This window comes from Chrysemys picta, chromosome 14 (genome assembly GCF_011386835.1).
Source record: "Chrysemys picta bellii isolate R12L10 chromosome 14, ASM1138683v2, whole genome shotgun sequence".
In the NCBI taxonomy this organism is placed as follows: Eukaryota; Metazoa; Chordata; order Testudines; family Emydidae; genus Chrysemys; species Chrysemys picta.
The window spans coordinates 32,378,404-32,400,433 of record NC_088804.1 but is presented as its reverse complement, the minus strand read 5'-3'; the positions used below and the strand labels follow the sequence as shown (position 1 = coordinate 32,400,433).

General features: G+C 37.7%; 1 protein-coding gene across 9 annotated transcripts in view; it reads right to left on the bottom strand.

Annotated features, from left to right (window-relative positions):
• The window catches only part of WWOX (WW domain containing oxidoreductase), a 674,139-nt gene that overhangs the window by 615,686 nt on the left and 36,423 nt on the right, over positions 1 to 22,030 (bottom strand). For all 9 annotated transcript variants that reach the window (XM_065567631.1, XM_065567632.1, XM_065567633.1 and 6 more), the window contains one exon: positions 10,099 to 10,205. In XM_065567631.1, coding sequence (XP_065423703.1) covers positions 10,099 to 10,205 — 107 coding nt within the window. The remainder of the gene's footprint in view (positions 1 to 10,098; positions 10,206 to 22,030) is intronic.

Here is a 22,030-nt window from a genome sequence, read left to right as displayed (position 1 = left end):
GGAATGCATCCATAACGTTTAATGAAAATGGAAGCCATATGAGGTCTTAAATGACTGGAAAATGCCTACCAAATCCTTTAAAGCCTCCTGCACCCACCCATAGTGACTAGAAGACTGCTTTATAGTTCATAAATGTTATTCTTGTAAAATATCAATGTATTTGGATAATAAAACTACATATTTACTACAATAATGGTACAAGGCTAACTGTACATGTAGACAAAGGTCTGAAATAGTTCAGCTGTAGTCAGTAGATTGATTCTGTATAAATGATATCCACTATTCAGTGTTGGGCATCTTGCTGAATGCAAGGGCCTTAACACATCTGCTATATAATTCAGACTCTGTTTTACAGTGGTTTCATTACCAACCATAAAAACTGTAACAGTGGAACTGTATAAACAAACTGAACAGTGTTTTTACTGTAAAACATGAATGTAATCTAAATATTTGTCTTTCCCTTCTCTCAGCATCTGTAATGAGAGCAGCAAATTCATGCCATATGTTTATAGTGCAAGAAAAAATAGATTTCAACAATTCATCCATGTGGATGCTGGTGAAGCTATTTAATGTTTTTAATTCATCCATTTGCTTTTACATATAAATTTCTTGCAAATCATTACCAAAAAAACCCTCTTGCCATTGTCAGTTACTAAATTTGTTGCTGTTAAAAAGGTGCGTGCCTGGCAAGAAGAATATAGAGATGTTATCACTGCAGAAATCTATCAAGACCAGTTGCTATGACAGACTAAGAAACATCAGCATGGGTAGCTGCATTACCAATATATATTACCAAAAACATAATACAATCCTAAAGCCTATCAATTACTTCAGAAGTTCAAAAGCTGCAGCTAATTTGCTCCTCCATTAGCAGGCTGTGTTACAGTATATTTGAGCCTTATTTTTTCTTAGAGCTGCAAACACATTTGAATGCTATTCAAAGTCTTGGGTATCACTGTATAACAATTTATTTACAAGCTGTACTTGGAAGATGGCTTTACTAGCAGCCCCAACAACCACACCCTCTGTGTCCCTCAACACTGGAAGGGTCAGTGATATAGACCACATACTAATATAGATACTACTAGGAACTGGACTGAGGATCAATTCATTTCATGCAGCTCACAGCCTGATCTCAGATGGTTATGATATTTGATTACTACCAACCTCAGCCAGAACTGCATTAGTAACATCAGTTCTCATCTAACTCACATTAAAATCAACTGAAAGATTTTAACTTAAAGGAGAGTAGGATCAGGCCTTTAAAAAGTAAAAAACGTATGTGCTGTTAGTTATCCTATCCCTTTTCCCTATCTTTATCTGCAGTCTTCAGCTTGTTTACCAGATTTAGAGCACTGAAGAAACATGCCTCCCCCATACTGAGTTTACTCTGCAGTAAAGTATCCTGAAATACCTATACTTGTTTTTTGAACATTTTACTTTTTGAGAGTGTTTATTCATTATAAAGTTTATCAGAAGATGTAACAAAAGTGCCATTCGGTGCCATTTTGTGGAACCCAACAGTTACTGATTCCTACCTGTGCTTTCAGAAGCAGTCTATTCATATGCTTTAGGACTTTCCATGACTGACCTCTATAGCTTACTGCTAATCAGCCACAAGGAGCCCTTTCTCCATTGAGCATGTCAGTGGACTTAGAGCATTTTTAGTGGATTGTTCCTAATAAGGCATCCTATACATGGGTCTATGGTGAGGAAAACAACTGTATAGGTTTTGTGGCATTCTTGAGGTAAAACAGAAGCTCAGTGACTTAGCACATAATGGGTAGCAAGAGTTTTATCTTCTAGATCAAGATTAACATCTACAGGGGTCGAGATGCTGAAGGCTACACAAGAGTTTTTGGTTGATAGAGGTAACATTTCTTTTCAATGAACATATTCAATACACAGAACCAAAATCAACATCTGAGGCTCACTAACTGGCAGAATAGTCCCTTCTTGAAAAACTAGGCTAATGTATCGATTGTATAAAAAGCGCTGCATGCATTCCTCGCAAATGGGGCACATACACAAAGCCTGGGCATACAGCTTGCTTCCTGTCTTCCTATATTTCTGTTAAGTAACAGTTGGAGAGCCAAACCTGAAAGATCAGGTTTTAATTTCAATCACAATAATTTATTCAGCAAGTGTCTGTTAATCAATCATTCTTTATAGGAGTTACCCTCAGGTGGACAATACTTTGAGAAAAGAGTAGAGGCAAGAATCAAACTTATCTTGCTGTTCTGAGTTAGAAGTTTTTTGTACTTTTGTTACATCTATACCTTGTAATCATCTCCATGTAACAGAAATTTTAGTTTGCCAATAATTTAATCTTTATTTGAAGTAACTGTCATCTTAATATTGAAGAAACTATAAGAGAAACATTTCTTTAGACTTTTTGTTAAAACAAAAAATGTTCAATTTATTTTTAATATTTACTTAAAAGACTGAAATCTGATAGGACTATATACATGTAAGTTTCTCAACACAAAAAGCTATATGATATTTTATTCATCCACATTTTGAAGAATTTTCTTGAGAATATAGTTAACATCTGGAGCTAGGTAGCTCTGTCCAACTGTTATGCTTATACTCAGTTAGAAAAATGCATCAATAATACAATATAAAAAGCTCCCTAACTCCTCTTTCTGGAGCATAGATTTCAATGTTCATCAGAGCAACTATGTGTACTAACAGCACTGTAGTGTTTTTCATTAAGCCTTAAAGTCAATTAAGCTGCGAATTGGAACAATCATTCCTCCTTTGCAAAGTATTGATATTCTTCCTTGGCTGCTTTAGGGCCTTTCCACTACTCAAGGAGAGATTTGTTTGACAATTTATGATTAAAATTAATTATAGCTCTAAAATTCCAATTTCCTTTCTTCTGAGTAAGAAATTATCAAACTCAGTTTTAAACTGATATTGAGCTTTATCGTGCATGGGCAACTTCCATTTTCAAAACATCTACTGTAAAGCAACACATGTCTCTCTGTGGTTTGATTCCTTTACAATATATATATCTCAGTCCATACCGACATACTCCACTACTATCCCCTCAAATGTGTGTGGGTTTGGGTGTTTTTTTGGGGTTTTTTTTGATCTTTTGGTTTTAAAAAAGAAAAACTACAATGGCCACACTTGAAAAGTTGTTGCTTTAAGTATATAGATAAGGCAATTATTTCTTTATTTGCAGTATTACCTAACCTTCGCGATACTATAGGAAGTAAAATACCGCAAATGCAACATTAAATGTTATGCAGTTACCTAATGTAGCTGACAAGTTTTCAAGTGTGATCATTGCAGAGCTGGTATCAAAGTCTCCACAAAATAGCATTTTGGACATAAATAGCAGAAAATTCGTGGTTTTCTACATTCGTCTTCAACAATCAGCCAAGTCATCCCCTGTGGTTTTTTAATTTACAGTGCATGCAACTGCTGATCTGACAAACCTTGTTTTACTGGATATCATTAGTATTATCCTCAAGTCCGTTAGGTTAAGTTTTTTTCAGTCCAAATGGCTTTTTTTTTTTTAAAGCTTACTTTTATGTCTGAATTGCAACATTCACTGAAAAGAGATAATCTAAAATTGATTTTTGTGTAACAATAACTGATTCTTTTGTAGTAACAAAACTAACACCAACAAAAAAGATAGCTCTCTACTGATACTAATGGAACCTACATTTTATGGCACTATTGATGATGATCTCATAAATCGAACAGACCAGAATGTCAAGGGCGTTACTCAGGTTGTTCTCAAGTTCATTTAAGCATACTGTACTTCATAACTGACTTTCTTTAATTCTGTATTATAATAGGTCTTCACATTTTTTAAACAAGAATTATATTTTTCCCACAAAAAGTTTAGATGTATAATACATACATAATAAGTCAATACAAGAGAATCAAAACTTTAAACAAAAATATTTGTTTCTTTAATCATGTTCTGGGTAGTTGAACATTCCTGATTACTTTAAAATAAGCAAAATACTTCTCAGATTCATTAGAAGTTGTAAGTGCTCAGTATCTTTTAGTATTTGGCCCTACATTAACGGAATATAAAGGTTGCAAAGGGAAGTACTCAAAGTAAGAAACCTGAACCTTAAGGAAGAATGCACTACCTTAACTCTGCCCAGTTATGCATTCGTATTAAAATAACATAAGAATGGCCATACTATGTCAGATGAATGGTCCATCTAGCCCAGCATCCTGTCTTCCAACAGTGGACAATACCAGATGCATCAGAGGGAATGAAGAGAACAGGGCAATTATTTAGTGATCCATCCCCTGTCGTCCAGTCCCAGCATCTGGAAGTCAGAGGCATATGGACACCAAGAGCATGGGGTTGTGTCCCTGATCATCTTGGCTAATAGCTATTGATGAACCTATCCTCCATGAATTTATCTATTTCTTTTTGAACTCAGTTATAGTTTTGGCCTTTACAGCATCCCCTGACAATGAGTTCCACAGGTTGACTGAGTTGTGTGATACAAATCTTTAACCACACTATTTCTCAAACATTTTTCTAAAACCTTAGATAGGACACAAACACTTGTTACAGATTTGCTACTCTTTTAAACGCACTAAGTCCGTTGTTATAATGGTACATTTGTGACTTTTATATGAGTATTATAAGCAGTAGCATAAATTTCTAAAATTATCACATGCAGTATTTCCAACAAAAAAATCAGATAAAATTAAATATTATTGAAAATATTCATAGACAATTTCACAAAGAAATAACATTAGATTTCCATTAATACTATGAATTTTTTAAAAGCTGTTTTATCCACTTCATGGGAGAATTTAGGGAATGCAGAATTTATGTTTGTACAATGCAGATTAATGACTCAGTCCAGCAAAGCATTATGCATATGAGTAAATTTACTCACATTGATAGTACCACTGACTTCAATGGGGCTACTCCCAAGAGTAAAGTTACTCATGTGTGCTAAGCTATGTAGGATTGCACCCTAAGGTGGTATATTTCCAAATATAGTTCTACATTCTCAAGTTCAACTGAAGTGAACCAAGTCCCCTTGATCATATAGCTTCCCCTAAAACTACAAAGTCAAAGGTCATGGCCACTTAAAAGCTTTCCTTTCCAGCAGGGTACAGTATTTCCTGTCCTGTAGGGGGAATTCCACTGAATAACATTAAGTCATGTTTTCTTTAACAAGACACTTTGTTCAGGAAAGTGGAATGTTCAGATTAACAAGCTTGCACACTACCATATAATAAAAAAATATATAAAAAATTACAAAATAAATATCAGTATCAATATTGTAATATTAGTATTAACCAGATTAATCTAACATGCATATGTATTTTCACCCTTTTATTTACAATAACTGTGTTTTCTCTCTCTCCCCCAATTCTCCTCAAGATTGCTTACAATTTGATGTAAATTTTAAGCATCTTGTAATTCACCAACTAATTCTCTCCTGGTTACACACTCCAAGTAATTAAAGTTCAGTAATAACTTATTCTTTCTGCTCCAGCACCTGCATTTCATTTGTTTATTTTCCCAGAGTCATAAATCTGAGGGACTGTCAAAATGCCACAATATTAGTGCAATAATCAAAGTTAATTAGTGCCTCTCAATAAACAACAACAAAGCCATTACAAAGATGCATTGAAGGTTCTCCAGCTACTCAGTTTACAGATGAGATTGTATTCTGAACAATTAGAATTTGAGAACTGTTAGTAAATAAATGTAGTGTTTTTTTAAGCAATTTGAACCAAGACAGTAATCTTCATTCAATTACCAATTCATTAACTTTCAGTGAGGTAATATATGTACTTACACAAGTAGTCTGGTACTCTTGTTGTCTGAACAAAGTACTAAAAACAATTTTTGCTTTCACTGAATTTTGATAACTTCTTGAAAAGTACTTTTTAAATAAAATGTGCAAAGCAAATTATATGTAAGAGGCACTCACTATTATTTCATGTCATTTCACTCTTCTGTTGAAATAATTTAATTACATTTACTTATGGACATTTAGAAAGAGAATAAATCAATTCAAAAAAGGGTCTACTCAAAAATCCAGCTATGTTGGAAGATAATCTAAAGCCAAATTTAAAAGTAACACAAATACAGTCTTCTCGTGGGCCCTTTAGATATTCCACTGGTGCTACTGCAACAAAGAAAACAGGCAGCTTCCATTTCAATTGGGAACTATGGAAAAAAACAAACTTTAAAATACAGTATTTGGAACTCACAGGCCCAAGAGAGATAAGGCTTTAATCCAAAATACCTTCTTCAAGAAACTGAGCTCCAGAAATGATTCTTCTTCTTCTTATGTGGCATCTCCATTACAGGAGGTTTGCAATCATGGTAGCACATTCTGTATGACCCTCCACTAATCTCTTGTGGATGAATAGTCCTTTTGATTCATCCAGAATACCACATCATCCATCAACTTTCCCTTCCAGTGCCCGTAAATGCGCATCACCAGCTGAAGCCCTTATAATGTGCCCTGCAAATCAAATCTTTCTTTTCATAAGATTTCTGACTAGCATTTGCTGAGTTCCAATAATCTCCAATACTTTTTCATTACATGTCTCTATCAATGATATTTTTAAATTTCTTCTGTAACATCATAATTTCAGAAGAATTGTAGTTTATTATTGATTGTTTGAATGCCCATGTTTCACAGCTGTAATTTAACACAGACCAAATGCAAGGTTTTAAGAGATGGAATTTAGTCTTCAAATTTATGTCCCTTCTCCTCAGGTGTTTATTCTTCCAGAATGTCTCTTTCGCTGTTGCTATTCTGGTGCTGACTTCAGTATCTGATCTTCCATCTTCTGTATTGATGCTTCCTAAGTAGCAATAATGTCTCACTTGCTGCATGGTTATGTTATGCACTATAATCTTGCATGTCTTTCTAGGATCCTTGCATGCCACCATAGTTTTTGACTTGTCCACATATGACCTTAGATAGACAATATTCTGTCATATGCATATATAATCTCCACTAACTGCACAGACTTTCTTCTGAATCAGCCAACAGTGCCATGTCATCTGCATAGCAAATATTATTCCATTTTCCATTCATCTTAATACCTTCTTCTGCTTAATTTCATCTAAACTTGATACAAGTGTTGAATAAAGTCAGTGACGTTATACAAACCTAACTCTTCTCTTGATCCCTACTAGATTTTCATTTTAATTTCCCATTATAATCGCCTTTTGATTCCAGTATAAATTGTTTTATTACTCAGTTTGTATCCATCAATCCCTACAGATCTTAATGTATTGAGTAATTTGTATGAGTAGAATGACTTTCCAAATAAAAAGAAATACCCAACAAGTATACTGTTTTCCCCATTTCAATTGATCTTTTGAATATGAGCTTCAAGTTCATAATGGCATTTAGTGTGCCCTTTCCACCTTTTAAGTCATATTGTTATTTGCTTATTTCCTTATCAATTTTTCCTTGTATTAAGCTCACAAAAGTATCTTAGAGGCATGCGATATTAGACTGCCTATTCTGTAGTCTTTACAATCCATAGAGTTCTTTTTGAGGATTTGGATATACAGTGAGATTGTAACGTCTTTTGGCAATTCTGCTGTCTCAAGCATATTCTTCATTCATCTGACAGGGATTACGAACTTTCATCCCCTATGCTTTAAAACAATTCAGCCAGTATTCCATCACAACATAGTGCTTTTCCATTCACGGTCTTTTTATTGCTGCCATGATTTCTTCATCCATTATTGGCAGGTTTGCCTGATTCATCTGTAGTTGAGCTTTTCAGGAATATCTTCACCATATAGTTCCTTGACACATTCTCATCATCTCTCGTTCTTGTCTTTATGGTTTGTCAAATATTGTCCATTTTTGCAACATCCAAGGACACCTGGAGAGAGGTTCAGGCTAAAAATTGACGCTCCTTAATGTTGGCCTGGAAGTGTTCTCAATTGAATATCTTCAACAGGAGCATAAAGGATGCAAACTTGTTGTAATTCAGGTAGTCATACTTGTCCACAATCACCTGATCACAAACTGAGGGTTGCAAAAGAGTTAGGCTTTCCATCCAAAACAGTCTAACCTTTTCTAGTTCATGTCATAGACAAAAAAGACAAAAGGAATAGACCTGGAAAAATGCTGTCCACCACCACGGAATTGGTGGGGATGGGAAAACAAAAATTCTAAGTCTCGGGGGGGGGACAGGGGACATAATATTCCTTATTTGCCCATTTACAAGTTGGCAGGATGGGAACAGGAGTTTACCACACAGTTTTTGCTAGATCCAGGAGTATTTAATTAATGGTAAGCGCAATCTAAGTGAGTGTTGCCAACTGCAAAACATCCAACAACTTGTGATGTGAGTCTTTAACCTCCTCAAAAAGGTATATGGAGGGTGTCCACCACCCCCTTCACAAGGTCCTGGAACTGATTAAAATTACCGGACATCTGTGGTGGCCCCAGTAGAAACAGGTGGAGAATCCTGCGGTACTGTGAAGCACTGGTAAACCAGAGACTGGGGTCTCAGTACTGAGAGTTGTTCAGTACCCATAAGCAGTGGGGATTCCAGCTCATCTAACAGTGACAAGTCTCTGAAGTAACAGAATGCCTGCGGTACCAAGTGGTTCTGTACTGACACAGCAGTTGACTTGGGTGGTACCATTGGTTTGGAGTGTGTAGGTGCCAGGGCCAAAGGTGTGTGCTTCGATTTCATCAGTAACAATGGAATTGAGTGAGAAGACACCACTGGTAAGTCTGAAATAGACTGTGCCAATTTGGAGGCAGATGGTACTAGGGCCCCGCTGATGCTGTGTTTTTCTAAAGTGCTTTGGGATCTCCCTGCTCTGCCAGTACCAGAGGAAGAGACTTTTGCCTCCATGGTACCAAGTTGAGAAGCCAAGGCTGCTGAAATCATAGATCTAGCAGAAGGTTGCTGGGAGACTGAGCTCCTCTTCTTAGGAGTCTTCCCTAGTCCTCCAAGATCTTCCCCTTCTGAGGTTAGATTTTAGCTGAAGTCAAAGGGGCACTGGATCTGTCTGGAGACAGATGTATGTGAGGGTCTCCTGATTGGACTCAGAAACAGGTTGAAGAGAGCACTCCATCAGCAGCAGCTTCAGTTTGGTCTCCTGCTTCTTCTGAGCTCTAGATTTTAAAGCCAGGCAAGAGTTACACTTTTGGGAGATATGGGACTCTCCCAAGCAATGGATACACTTAGAGTGACTGTCGCTGATCGAGATAGCCTCCCGACATGAAAGACAGTGTTTGAAAACCAGTGAGTGAGGCATGTCCAGCCAGGCCAAATAAGCTCCCCAGAAAAATGGGAGAGAGAAAAAAGGAAGAGATGACAAACAAACTTCTCACAACTATCTAGCTAATTCTAGACTAACAACAATACTTACTAGAAACACTAAACTAATTAAACAACAACTACAAAATATGCTGAGGTGGACACACTAGAGCTCCGTCTCATGCCCAGTCATTAAAGGAGGAATGGAAGGCATTTTACCTGCATAGCCCTATGTACCCTCTAAGCATGTCACGAGGTTGTATAGGCCGAATGGAGAATGCTAACAGAAAATCTCCAATCAAGGGCTCAAGAGGCACACGTACACCTGAAATGGAGCACCCACGGGGATAGTACTCAAAGAAAAATAAGTATTTACAAGACAAAAATGATTTCCTTGAAACACCTTATAGCTAGAATTTTATGGAACTCTCAAAGTAATAGTGACTAAGGTAGCAAGGGCATTAAACTGACAATCTCAGGAATAATTAAGCACACATTTAGATGCTTACAAAATTCTCTTTTTCTGTCATCAATGGCATGCGCCTCATTAGTCCTTTTGAATTTTTTAGCATTAAAATAACCAAGCACAGTATGATGATGCTTAAAATGAACTGTACATACACATTATAAAATGGCACAGCTCCTTTGTTCCATCTATAAATACATTTAAGTACTGAAGTGATTATTGCAATACAAAGAAAGCTGTTTTCTTGAATTCTGATAAGTGACAAACAACATTCATTAAATGGCATACACTGCACAAAACGACCTCATAATTGCACATTGTTTTGAAGATGGTAGAATTTGCTAAGCATTGAAAAAATATATGAGTTTCCTTACCCATTCCTCTAGGATGCGTTGCACAGCTTCGTTGGCTCTTGACATATTTCTGCAGGCAAGTATGACATAGGCACCATGGAGTGCAAGAGACTTTGCTGTTTCAAATCCTATAATAAAAATAAAAAAAACAATTCCAATCAGAGAAAGATGAATCTTCATAAAACTAGCAAGAGGTATGAACTCGTGTTTCAAGGTAGATGCAGCCAGGAACTTAGGAATTTCTTTAATATGCATCTCCACTGTTCTAGTTATTTGAGGCTATCTTTGTAAGGGCACACATGCAAAAAGTGATAGACACTTGAGTGTACTTAAGCTGTGCGCAGCAAATGCCTAGCATGCACATGCAAGTCAAGTCTGCGTACAGGTAAATGCCCACAAGACTTTAGGATCACAAAACTTAGGTGCATGCAAAACTCCACATGTGCTCTTACAAGTATAGCACCTTAACCCCTCTGCCTCAGTTTCTCCATTTGTAAAATGAGGATAATTACTATTATTTATTTGTATTACCATAGTACCTAGAAGCCCCACTTCTTACCTTACAGAGTTGCTATGAAGATTTAGCAGTTAGGGTGAAATCCAGGCCCTACTGATTTCAATGGGACTTCAATGCCATTGACTTCAATGGAGCTACGGTAGGATTTCATCCTTAAAGCCCACAATACACAAAGAATTGCAGTAGTGCTATATAAGTGCTAACGGTGATCATAACTCAGACTAGATTTTCTCTTCAAAACTGAGATCATAAACTCATCTGAAATTATGGAGTTCTTTCCTACCCACAATTAATAGAAGAGGTGAGTTTTGTTGTTTCTTCAAAATGCTGCATCAAGCCTTGAACGGAAGCACATGTTGCTATGTTTGCCAAGACAGCACGGAAAGGCATGAGGAGAGGAGCCCAGGTGTGCCTACAGTCTTGGATGGATTTAACACACCTGGAGCTGGCCTGTTATTGACTGATATGAGGGCCACTTATGGCAGGATTGGACATCCAATACACACAATGTGGAGGAATAAAGATGCCAGCCAGTGGAAGATACCTGCTTCCCTTGCTGATCTTTCCCACTCACTCCCCTTTATTTGTAAAGGGCCTGTATCAAGACACTGGGGTATACAGCCTCAAGCTGGTGTTAATTGCCATGGCTTATTACAGTTAACTGAAATGGGCCTATATGCTAGTTTACACCATCTGAGAATCTGCCCTTGCGAGTGCAGAGTGCCTGATTTACAGTGCACAGGGTTGGGTCAATAACTAGGGTTCCACCTGGGGCAAGTTGGTTTGTGTTTGTGGGGCATTCAGCATTATCACAGGGTGTTTTATTGCTATGGAGCACTGTAACAATGGAAGAGAAATTTCTATCTAACTGAAAGAGGCAACTCACCATAACAGCACTTAATGAGTTCCAATTAGAAAAGCTTAAAACTAGAACATGAAGAATCAAATCATAATGCCCAATAATTTGAGTATGAACATATTAGAAAGTCACAGAGAAGGGGAGGCTATTTGTTCCAGCTTGATGTAGCTTAAAGCATATTCATGTTTTCCTTTTAAAATTTGTTTACCAGGGAAAACGTATTAAGTTATGCTGCCTCACTCCCAAAAATGCCCTGGGGCAAAAAGAAATTCAGTTACGACATAGGGTATAACAGATTATAGAAACAACAGACACCAGACAAATGTATACCATTCTCTGCAATTACATACTTATGGTATTTAAGCCCAAGCAATTTTCCTGCATCTCTTTTCAAACCATTCATTGTACTAAGCAACTTTAATTACCTGGGAAATTCATTGTATGCGCACGAATGTACCTTCAGTACATGCAGAGGATATTTCCCCTGTTCCTAATTCCATTTTCAGCACATACAGCAGGGTAATTTTAAAATGTAACAAATGTGGCACGTGTTGTATTCCAACATTGTTAGCTAGCCATATGCTAGTTACTTTACAAAAAAGTACTAATTTTAATAGCTCTACATATTGCTAAAATCTGGTTTGAACCCTTGAGAATCATGTTCTTTTGTATTGTAATACTAGCAATGTGGAGCTGATGACCAGTTTAATTAGCTAAACGTAGCTGCGCTTAGCCAAGTCTACCCTGTGTCATATTTTGTGCAAAATAATTAACTCCACACCTCTCACATTTTCAGTTAATAACTTGTTTCTTATTATAAAAAATATGAACTGAAAGTTTAAAATTGAAATAATAAAGTTACATGTTACAATTTAGCTAATTTTACCCTGCACACACAAACATAACAATCAATGGTAAACTATCTTAAACCAACAAAAAAAATTCAGGATTTAGGCAAAAATAGAGAAACATTGCACCTTAAATCACGCATAAAAAAAATCTACTTTTAAAAAGCACAATACAAGGAAGCAATCTTGATTCTTAGTAACTGAAAAGTTTTTCAGGGTGAACACTAGAGTGTGTACAGAGGTAGAAAAGAAGGATAATCCAGTGGTTAGGGACCACGCCTGGGACTCTGGAGACCTGGATTTGATTCCTTGCTCTGACACAGATTTTTGTATGATCTTGGCCAAGTCACTTAGTCTCTCTGTGCCTCAGTTCCTCATCTGTAAAATGGGGATAAGTGCACTTCTCTGCCTCACAGAGGTGTTGAGGATAAGTACATGTTAAAGATTGTGAAGCATGCAGATACTATGATAATGGGGGTCACTTAAGTAAGATAGATGGAGAAAAGAATGGTTAGCAAGCATACCTCTGAAGTCATAATCCAACTATCCAATAACGTGTGACCTGGAGGGCTATAAGGAGCAGAAAGAAAGGAGAGGTGGCCAGACAAAGGAGAGAGAGGAGAGGAAGGAGGAGGTGGCCAGGCACTACCTCCACAATCACAACTATGTAACAATGGTGCCAGCAGAAGTAGGGAGCAGAAGAGAGGACAGAACAATTATGGCTCTCCCAGTACTGTCTTCCAGCCATTTATTTACATACCAGATTTCAGCTCAGGTAATAGGTGAAATCCTGGCTCCACTGACATCTTTGGCATTTTTGCCATTGCTTTTAATGGGACCAGGATTTTACCCAATGTTTATAGAATAAAGATAAACCCTGACGATAGTCCTGGATTATAAAAACGAGCTCTCTCTGCAATCTAGTCATTGAACAACCAGAGTCCATCCTGGGGCCTAGCATACTGTGCTACCCCACCAGCACCCCACTCCCAGAAACAGCAAGGGACAAGATGCAGAATCCAGAAGGCTGGCCTAGGGATGGGGTAAGGAGAAGAACTAAGGGTGAGAAGCAGAAAATAACAGGTGCAGGAGAGCAAGAGCTGGGGGTGGAGGAAGTACAGAAGCTTGGCCTGGAAAAGCAGGACCTAAGTGTGGTGAAAGCAAGGGAACAGGAGCAAGATGTGCAGGAGAACTGAAGCAGCGTGGGGGTGGGCAAGAGAGGGCTGCGTGCATGGATGAGGCTTCAGCACTGGTCCTCGGGATATACCAGATAAGTGATGTGGATATGTGTATTGCAAAGGTGGTAGACTATGGCATTTGTTTGGGGGCTGGATGGTTGGGGGAGTGGTGGGAACAAGCAGGTGTGTTAATACAAGAGAAGCATGTGGCCATCAGGAAGACGAAGAGGCAATATTTCAGTAACCATCTGTCCTCTTCAATGAGGAAACAGTACCCTCTAGCCATTTCCTCAGAATCTCTTTGGAAACTGGAGGGACCAGCTGTGAATGCAACTCTCACATGTAGGGTACACAAATCAGAATCAGGTCTAGGAAATTAAGGGAGATCAAAACAAAGATAGGTGAATTAGCAATGCAATGAAGTTGGCAAATGAAATGTATTGATAAATGCAAAGTAATACATATTGAATGGAGAAATCTAACCTATTGATACACCCTACGGGGTTCTAAATTAGCTGCATTACCTCAAGAAAGGGATCTGGGTGTCACTGTAGACAGCTTAATGAAGACTCAATGCGCAGGTAAAGCCAGAGATTTATATAGAAGATATTACAAAATTCTCCAAATCAACAATGTGGCCTTAGCTAAAATACTGTGCACTGTACTGTCTCCCCATCTCAAAAAGGATATAGCAGAACTAAATGGGGATCAGAAAAGGGGATTGAGAATGATCACAGCCCTGGTTAAACTCTCATATGAAGAGAGTTTGAAAAGTTTGGGATTGTTTACCTTAGAAAGATGATGAATCAGCAGCCATGATAAAAGTATATAAAATAATGACTGGTATAGAAACTTCCGTTCTACTTGTCATGTAACACAAGAATAAGGGGACATTCTATTAAATTAATAGGTAGCAAATTCAAACCTGGTAAAAGGTAAAACTTTTCAAACAAAATGTATTTAGTACTCCAGGGGGAATTCTGTGCCAAAAAAATAAAAATTTTGCACACAATATTTTAAAATTCTGCAAAATTCTGCGTATTTTATTTGTCAGCATAATCACAGCAATTTCTATTATTTTGGTAATATTTTGATCTGATCCAGTCTGGGAATTACAGTGTTCTATGTGTAATAGCTTGTTTCAGTGACATTTTGTGTGTCTGATAATAAGTGACACTTTTCCCCCCCAAGTGAACAAAAGAGGTAGGGGAAAAAGCTTTTGCCACTTAAAGGTCTTTTTACATATTGAATTTATTAACAGCAAAACCACTGGAGTTTGGCGACAAAATTTGCTTTTGGACTCAAATGTTACACGTTAATTTTCAGCCTAGAGTAAATACAAACCCTGAACAGTAATTGTAATGGAGGTGCTGACAACTAAAAGACTTGAACTCTATAAAAGAAAAAAAGAGTTCTGCCTAACCCATTATATAAAAATTGCATTACAATGTTGATTATATATCAGTAACTTAAGGGTAAACTATTAAAGGATGTTTCAATTATACCCAAAACAAGCATCACAAATCCAGGAAATCAGAGATAAGTTTACATATAAAAGAAATCTAAAGCACCTTAAAGTACGGAAATGCATAGCTAAGGGACCTGAACACCTTAATTCTGCCCCTGCAGCAAAAACTCTGGGAAGGTTTCTTTAAAACTCAGTTTCAAACACAGGACTCCAAATACCATTAGCATCAATTATAACTGAATATTTATTTTGAAAAGTTTGAACTTGCTAGGGTAATTTTTTGCAAAAGACACAATGGGGTATATCAGGGGTCGGCAACATTTGGCACGCGGCTCGCCAGGGTAAGCACCCTAGCGGGCCGGGCCAGTTTATTTACCTGCTGACAGGGCAGGTTCGGCCGATCGCGGTCCCCACTGGCCGTGGTTTGCCGTCCCGGGCCAATGGGGGCGGTGGGAAGCGGCGCAGGCCGAGGGATGTGCTGGCCGCGGCTTCCCACCTCCCCCATTGGCCTGGGACAGCGAACCGCGGCCAGTGGGGGCTGCGATCGGCCGAACCTGCTACGTCAGCAGGTAAATAAACTGGCCCGGCCCGCTAGGGTGCTTACCCTGGCGAGCTGCGTGCCAAACGTTGCGGATCCCTGGGGTATATCCTCCACAGAGGTAAGTCCACTTTGTGCAGCACTACCAGTGTCATCTAACTTTAAAAATGGTTTAACCAGCAAAAATGGTTTAACCAGGTAATCCCAGTGAAATGGCAATCGACTGGTGGCAAAGATGTTATGCCATCTGTGCTCCCCAATACTGATGTCATAAGCAAAAGAGTATTGGCAGGAAGAATTGGGGTGAAACACAGAGGTGTTACACCAATATTTGCAGCACCTTTGACCCTCTGTCATTTGCTGCCTAGTGCAAATCAGAGTGGCCTGCTCTGATGTTACAAAACTAAGAGAATACCCCTAACAGAATTTAAATATACTGCATTAACATAAGTTAATAGTGACTTTTCTTTTTACAAGAGGAAATAAACCACGTGCAAAAATATGCAGTACATTTTTAAAAAATAAATATGTATACACATATTAAGAATATAATTACTTACAAAACAAAATTACTACACGGGATAAGAAAAAGATATTTCCCAAAATATGGCAAGGAAAATTGTGCGCTCAAAAGGAATCCATGTTGAGGTACAACCACACTGCATTTAAATTCTCTATGCAATACAATGTTGAGGCAATAATGTTTTGTAAAGCTATACAATAAATTCCAAGTGACTGCCCTGAAAATCTCAAGAGGCAAGACTGACCTGAGGCTGGCTACTATTGCTGCCACTGCTCTGGTTGAATGAGCTCTAATCTGACCCTCAAGTGACAATCCTGTTTAAGAATAACAATGAGAAATACATGAAGACAAACATTATGGCACAGTTCTCTTTATCAAAGGCTGACCGGACGGGTTGGTAACAAAACAAACAAAAAGTGTAACTGCTCCGGATTGGCTATAGAACTTTAAAGCACTCCACCTATAAATTAGAAGGCTTTTTTCATCTAATCCTTAATATTTTATTCTCCTTCATATTAAAGTTAGGGAAAATATGGTCTGGTTAAGACAATTCTAGTAGTGCATTCAGGACATGACCTTATTCTTACTGATTTAAAAAAAGGTTTTCACTGCAGCTTGGGTGAACTTACTACTATTTTTGTGTCACCCAGGATATGTCTACACTGCAATAAAAGACCTGTGACTGGTCCATGTCAACTGACTCAGGCTCACAGGGCAGTGTTGACAATTAGCCTTGGGAGGGAGCCTGGGCTCTGGGATTCTGCGAGGGGGGGAGGAGGGTCCAAGAATCCAGGCTCCATCCCAGGCCCAGATGTCTACACTGCAATTTTATAGCCCTGCAGACCAAGCCAGCTGACACGGGCCAGCCATAGGTATTTTATTGTGGTGTAGACATACCTTGTCATTCTGAATGGAGGGGAAGCCCCTTCAGTACCTCCCCTTCACTACACATAACCTCACCTGAGGGGTAACATGTTAGAGTCCTAGGTTTCATGATTCTTCTTCTTGAGGCCATGATTTTCCCCTGTATACTCACTGTACCCATCTTGCTAGTTGTTGACTACCATCACTGGGCTAGATTCAGTTAGTGTAAGTCAGCATAACTCTATTCAATCCAACGGTGCAATGTTGATTTACACCTAACTGAGAATATTGCCTCTATCAGATAAGCACCATCCTCCATAGAACAGTCAACAGGATGGCATAAACAGAACTTTAATCAACTGAGGGAACTTGGTAACAAACATCCTGAGATTGCTCTTCCACATTGGTCTTCTTTACGGTAGCATGTTGCTCTGCTACCATTCTACAGGGCCAGTGTGTCAGGTTTTTTTTATTGGGAGGTGTCATGGTTCCCCCCCACTGGAACTCCTGGACCCATGATTCAAGCAACCAGCTTCCAAAGAACAAGTTATCTCTTACTAAACGACTAGTAGTCCTTACACTTTCTTCATACCCTTTCACACCCTGATAGGATGCTCGCTTGTAAGTGAATGCTTACAATCAAGATAGCATTCACTTAGTGGATAGAAAAGTAGGTCTGCTTTAAATCAAACCAGCAACCTTAGAGAGAATGGAGCATAATTTAGTTACACAATATCCCACAAACTAATGATGACGAACTTGAACCAGATGTTTAAGCAATTTAAAATGCGTGCTTACTCTAAGTATCCATAAGAACTAAGTATTACCCAATACAGAGATAAAAGAATTAAAGAAGAGAAAAGGTGAAAGCTAAAATATGCTAAATAGTAGTGATTCTGTTTCAACTTTTTGGAATGCTCACACAACCACCCATGAATACCTAGGACCAGGTGTCTGGAGACCTTCCCCATATTCAGAAAACTTGTTTCCCAGACATCAACTAGAAAACATCCACAAAGAAGATATCCAGCCTTCCTCTCCAATCTCCCCAGACTAAAAGCCTAAAATTTTGAAAGTTCTCCAAAAACAGCTTTTGACTTTCCCTCACCCTGTAATAGTACTCTCAAAGCCTTGAGATTATAAATTCTTGCAATGTATTTTATTTTAGATTTAGAACCTTCACGAGTTTTATTGAGCCCTATGTTACAGGTGGCTTAAATGTAAAAATAACAAACTAATAGAAACTGCAAAAGAGATGCTTTCCTCTTATAATAGAGTAAAAGCAACAAGTTTGACTAAGTGAACTAAAGTGGTCTGTAGGATTGGAAGTGAAAAGTGTTAGCCTGTTTCTGTGTGGTATGCATGTTTCTTCCCTTTTACACTCTGATGGGTTACTTATAGCCTCTACAATAGCAGAAACCAACTTTGACTTTGTAAGCATGAGCATATTATATTACTAAACTTATATTGTTTTCACAGCTGCGTTTGGTTCTCTTTTCACTGCTACGGTCTGTATTTCTCTGTTCCTTAAGACTTTCAGGTTTCCTTTCTGACTTGAAGCAAACCGATCTGTCACAAGGGTCCCCATTTGTACAGCCCAATAAGCTCCTAATCTTCAGAATGAATCAGACCATCTTCTAGAATATTATATTTTTCTTCTAAGTACAAGGAGGTTAAGAAGAATCTTCTTCAATATTACTTTTACATAATTTAAGTATTTCCAAAAGAACAGCAGTGGTAGTTGAAAAATATAATTTCTTTCTGTCTTGCTGTGCAGTAAACTTGCCATGTAGACAAGCACTCAGACTGGAAATAAAGGTGCAAATTTTTTAAAACGAGGGTAAATAAAGGTTGGAACAAAGTACCAAGGGTTATGGTGGATTCTCAATCACTGGTCATTTTAAAATCAAGATGAAATGTTTTTCTAAGGGACATGGTTTAGTTAGAACAGGAGTTAATTCAGGGAAGTTCTATTGCCTGTGATATGCAGGAGGTCAGATTGGTTGATCAAAATGGTCCCTTCTGGCTTTATAATCTATGAATCTATAAAAATAAAAATCAGTAGCTTTTACTAATAATGCAATCTAAAACATCAGCCATGAAGAGAAACTTTCTTGATATAAGTGTACACTATGAAAATAGCAACTTTTCCAACTCCTTACTGATCCATACAGGCCATTTGAACTGCAACTTCAGGACCATATGGCTCCCCGTACAAGTTTCAACTCTGGTAATGTGTATTATTCACACAAAGTCAGTCCAGTGGGCCTTCCTCTGAGCAAAGAGGTACTTTAGGCAGGGAATGTAGCACAGGACCCCTTTTTCCAGCTCTGTGTGTCACCATGTTGTTGGTGCTTTCATCAGAAGTAGGTCTCCTTTCTGACCCTGCCTCTAACTCAGCAGAGAGAGACATTTATTATACTTTTTACTTAGATTGTAAAATTTTTGAGGGAGAAACAGCCCTTTTGTTCTGTGTTTATATGTCTAGTGCATAAAGGGGTCCTGGTCCATTACTGGGGCTCTGAGGCACTACTCCAATACAAATAAAAATAATACTCCCTATGAATTTTCTTGTGCTATGCACACATGCACAGAACCAACAGAACGTTGGCAATCAGCTATGACTTTGCTTTACAGAGGCTAGTGTGTACCCACAAAGTACCTTTTAAAACCTCAAAAATTTTGATAAACTATAGCAAATTTTTACAAGACCACGCAAGGTATGTCTGCAACAGAACCTCCATCTCCCAGCCAAATTTAAAGATTTAACTTACTGTTCCACTAAGGAACTAGAGCTAATCAAGATAAGCATATTTGCAACTTAAAGAGAAAAAGATTCAGACATCCAACCTTTGTTAGTACTGTTAGAACTTAACCAGGGGGCGGGGGAAGGGTTCTTGGGCCATAAACAAACCTGCCACATTTATCTTTTGGGCAGAAAAGATCAGATCAAAATGACACCTTAAAAATGAAACACTAGTGGAACCTTTACTATAGGCATTACATACACCCCTTCAAATAATACTTTGCACTTATTCTGTACCTTTCATTCACAGATGTTTACAAAAGGTGGTATAACCCCATTTCTGCAAGGGAGACAGCGAGGCACACAAAGATTAAGCACCTGCTCAAGATCATTTAACAAAAGTCATCATTACAAGTAGGAATGGACCCCAGTCTCCTGATTTCCAGTCCCAAGTTCTATACCAAGGGTCCAGACTGCCTCATACACAACATTTTCTAGACCCTTGTCAACTGCACTACATGCAGCAAAGGTAAAATGACTTGGTTCTTGTATAGATGCATCACTGGGATAATTTTAACACAAAGTAGGAACTAAGCACCAACAAAGTTGAGCACTGAATAATCAAGCCGTCCTTGTAAACACTCCTTCACTAGAATAAATAAGGCAAATCCAAGCATTCCAAATGCAGGAAGTTCTGGTACAGGACTGATGTACACTGAGCTCCCTTTAAAGCTGAGTTTTGCGATGAAATCACAAATCCTAGCAACTTGATCATTTATTATTTAGGAGTAGGCAATAGATTTCAGCTAAGGTTTTCCTTGCTAGCCATGGTAAGTTGGTGTTACACAATAAATCAGATCTTTCATTTTGAATAAACTCAGCCTGTCCCATGCCACAAGATCAACATCTTGCAAGTATTTTTAAGGCTGAGAAACTTCTTTGCTCCATTTTATAATGGACATCATAATGCTAGGAACATGAGTTTTTTAAATCCTGTACCATAAGCCGAGACTACAAGGAGTCATTGACTGTCGAAATTAACACTCAGGTTTCTTGCACTGGAGAACAAAGAAAAACAGTCTCCTGTGCCATGACAACAGATTTCTGCTTCTTGGAGGTGGCTTGAAATACCTGCAGCTTCTTCTTGGAGATCTTGATAAATCCAGACAGTATTCTCCATGTAACAATTTCCAAACCACTACAAAATATATGTCACAAAGTTACATGCACTTCCTTCTGACTTTTCAGAGTCCAAAAATAAGTGATGAACAATTTCATACACATAGACTGCAATGTTTGGGAACTAATTGTTGTTCCTTTTGAATCTCAATATTGAAGAAAGGTAATTCAGCTCCAGAAATTTGATTGAGTCACACTAAACGTAAATCAAGCAATCTGAATGTCATGTTTTTTAAAAACTTTTTCAAGACTTTAGAAAGAGCAAGCTGTATCAAGTATTTTGATATTATTTGTTCACTTTGCTAACACTAACTTTAGACAATGATTTTCATTGCAAAGTTTGATGTTAAATTTAAGATATATCCTGCCTCTCTGTGTGAGTGAAAAAAAATGGACAATTTTGTTGTTCTTGGATTCAAGAGTTATGGATAAAGCCAACCAAAATGAATTAGGATGACTAATGTGTTGGTTCTGTTTTCCATCCAACCAATGTTAAAATAAAAGAAACAGTTTCACGTTATTACACTTTTTTGTTCAGTTTAACATCGTGTTCTAAACAAAACAAAGTAATTATTTTACATATACATTTATTTGAGTAGGTGACAAAATTAAAAATATGTATTTAATGTGAAAGGAAGACCATCTTCTTTCAACAAATACAAAAGCATTTTCTTAGATCAAATATATTGTAAACTATAAAAATAGAAAACTTAAGTATCTAACTGATTCATTTGTTTTTCCTGTGGAAAATTAGCAAATGAACCAAATGAACCAAAGAAAGTTTAATCTATCTTTTACTGTACAGTAAACACAATATTACAATTACATCAGAGCTATCCAGTAGATGCACTGCAAGATTAGAGTCAAATGCCTTCAGCCAGTCAAAAATTGATATTTAGTGTAATTACACTTTCTGAAAAGTCCTACCACCTTATGAGACAACAAAACAGTTGTTTTACATGAACAAATCTATGCAGTTATGACACACACCTACCCAGGTAGAACTCCAATAGCTGATCAGATTTACCCTTTAAAAATGTTATAAATCTTGGGTCAATGACTATTAAAAACTATTGCTTATTAACATATGTGAACTTGCATTTCCTAGCTTTATATTGTAAATTGCTCTTATTCAATAGAAATATCTTGCAGTAGCAGCCAGAGGTTCCCATCAGGATGAGCCCCATTGTGACAGGCACTCCATTACAGGAAAATCTTGAAGTGCCACCTATA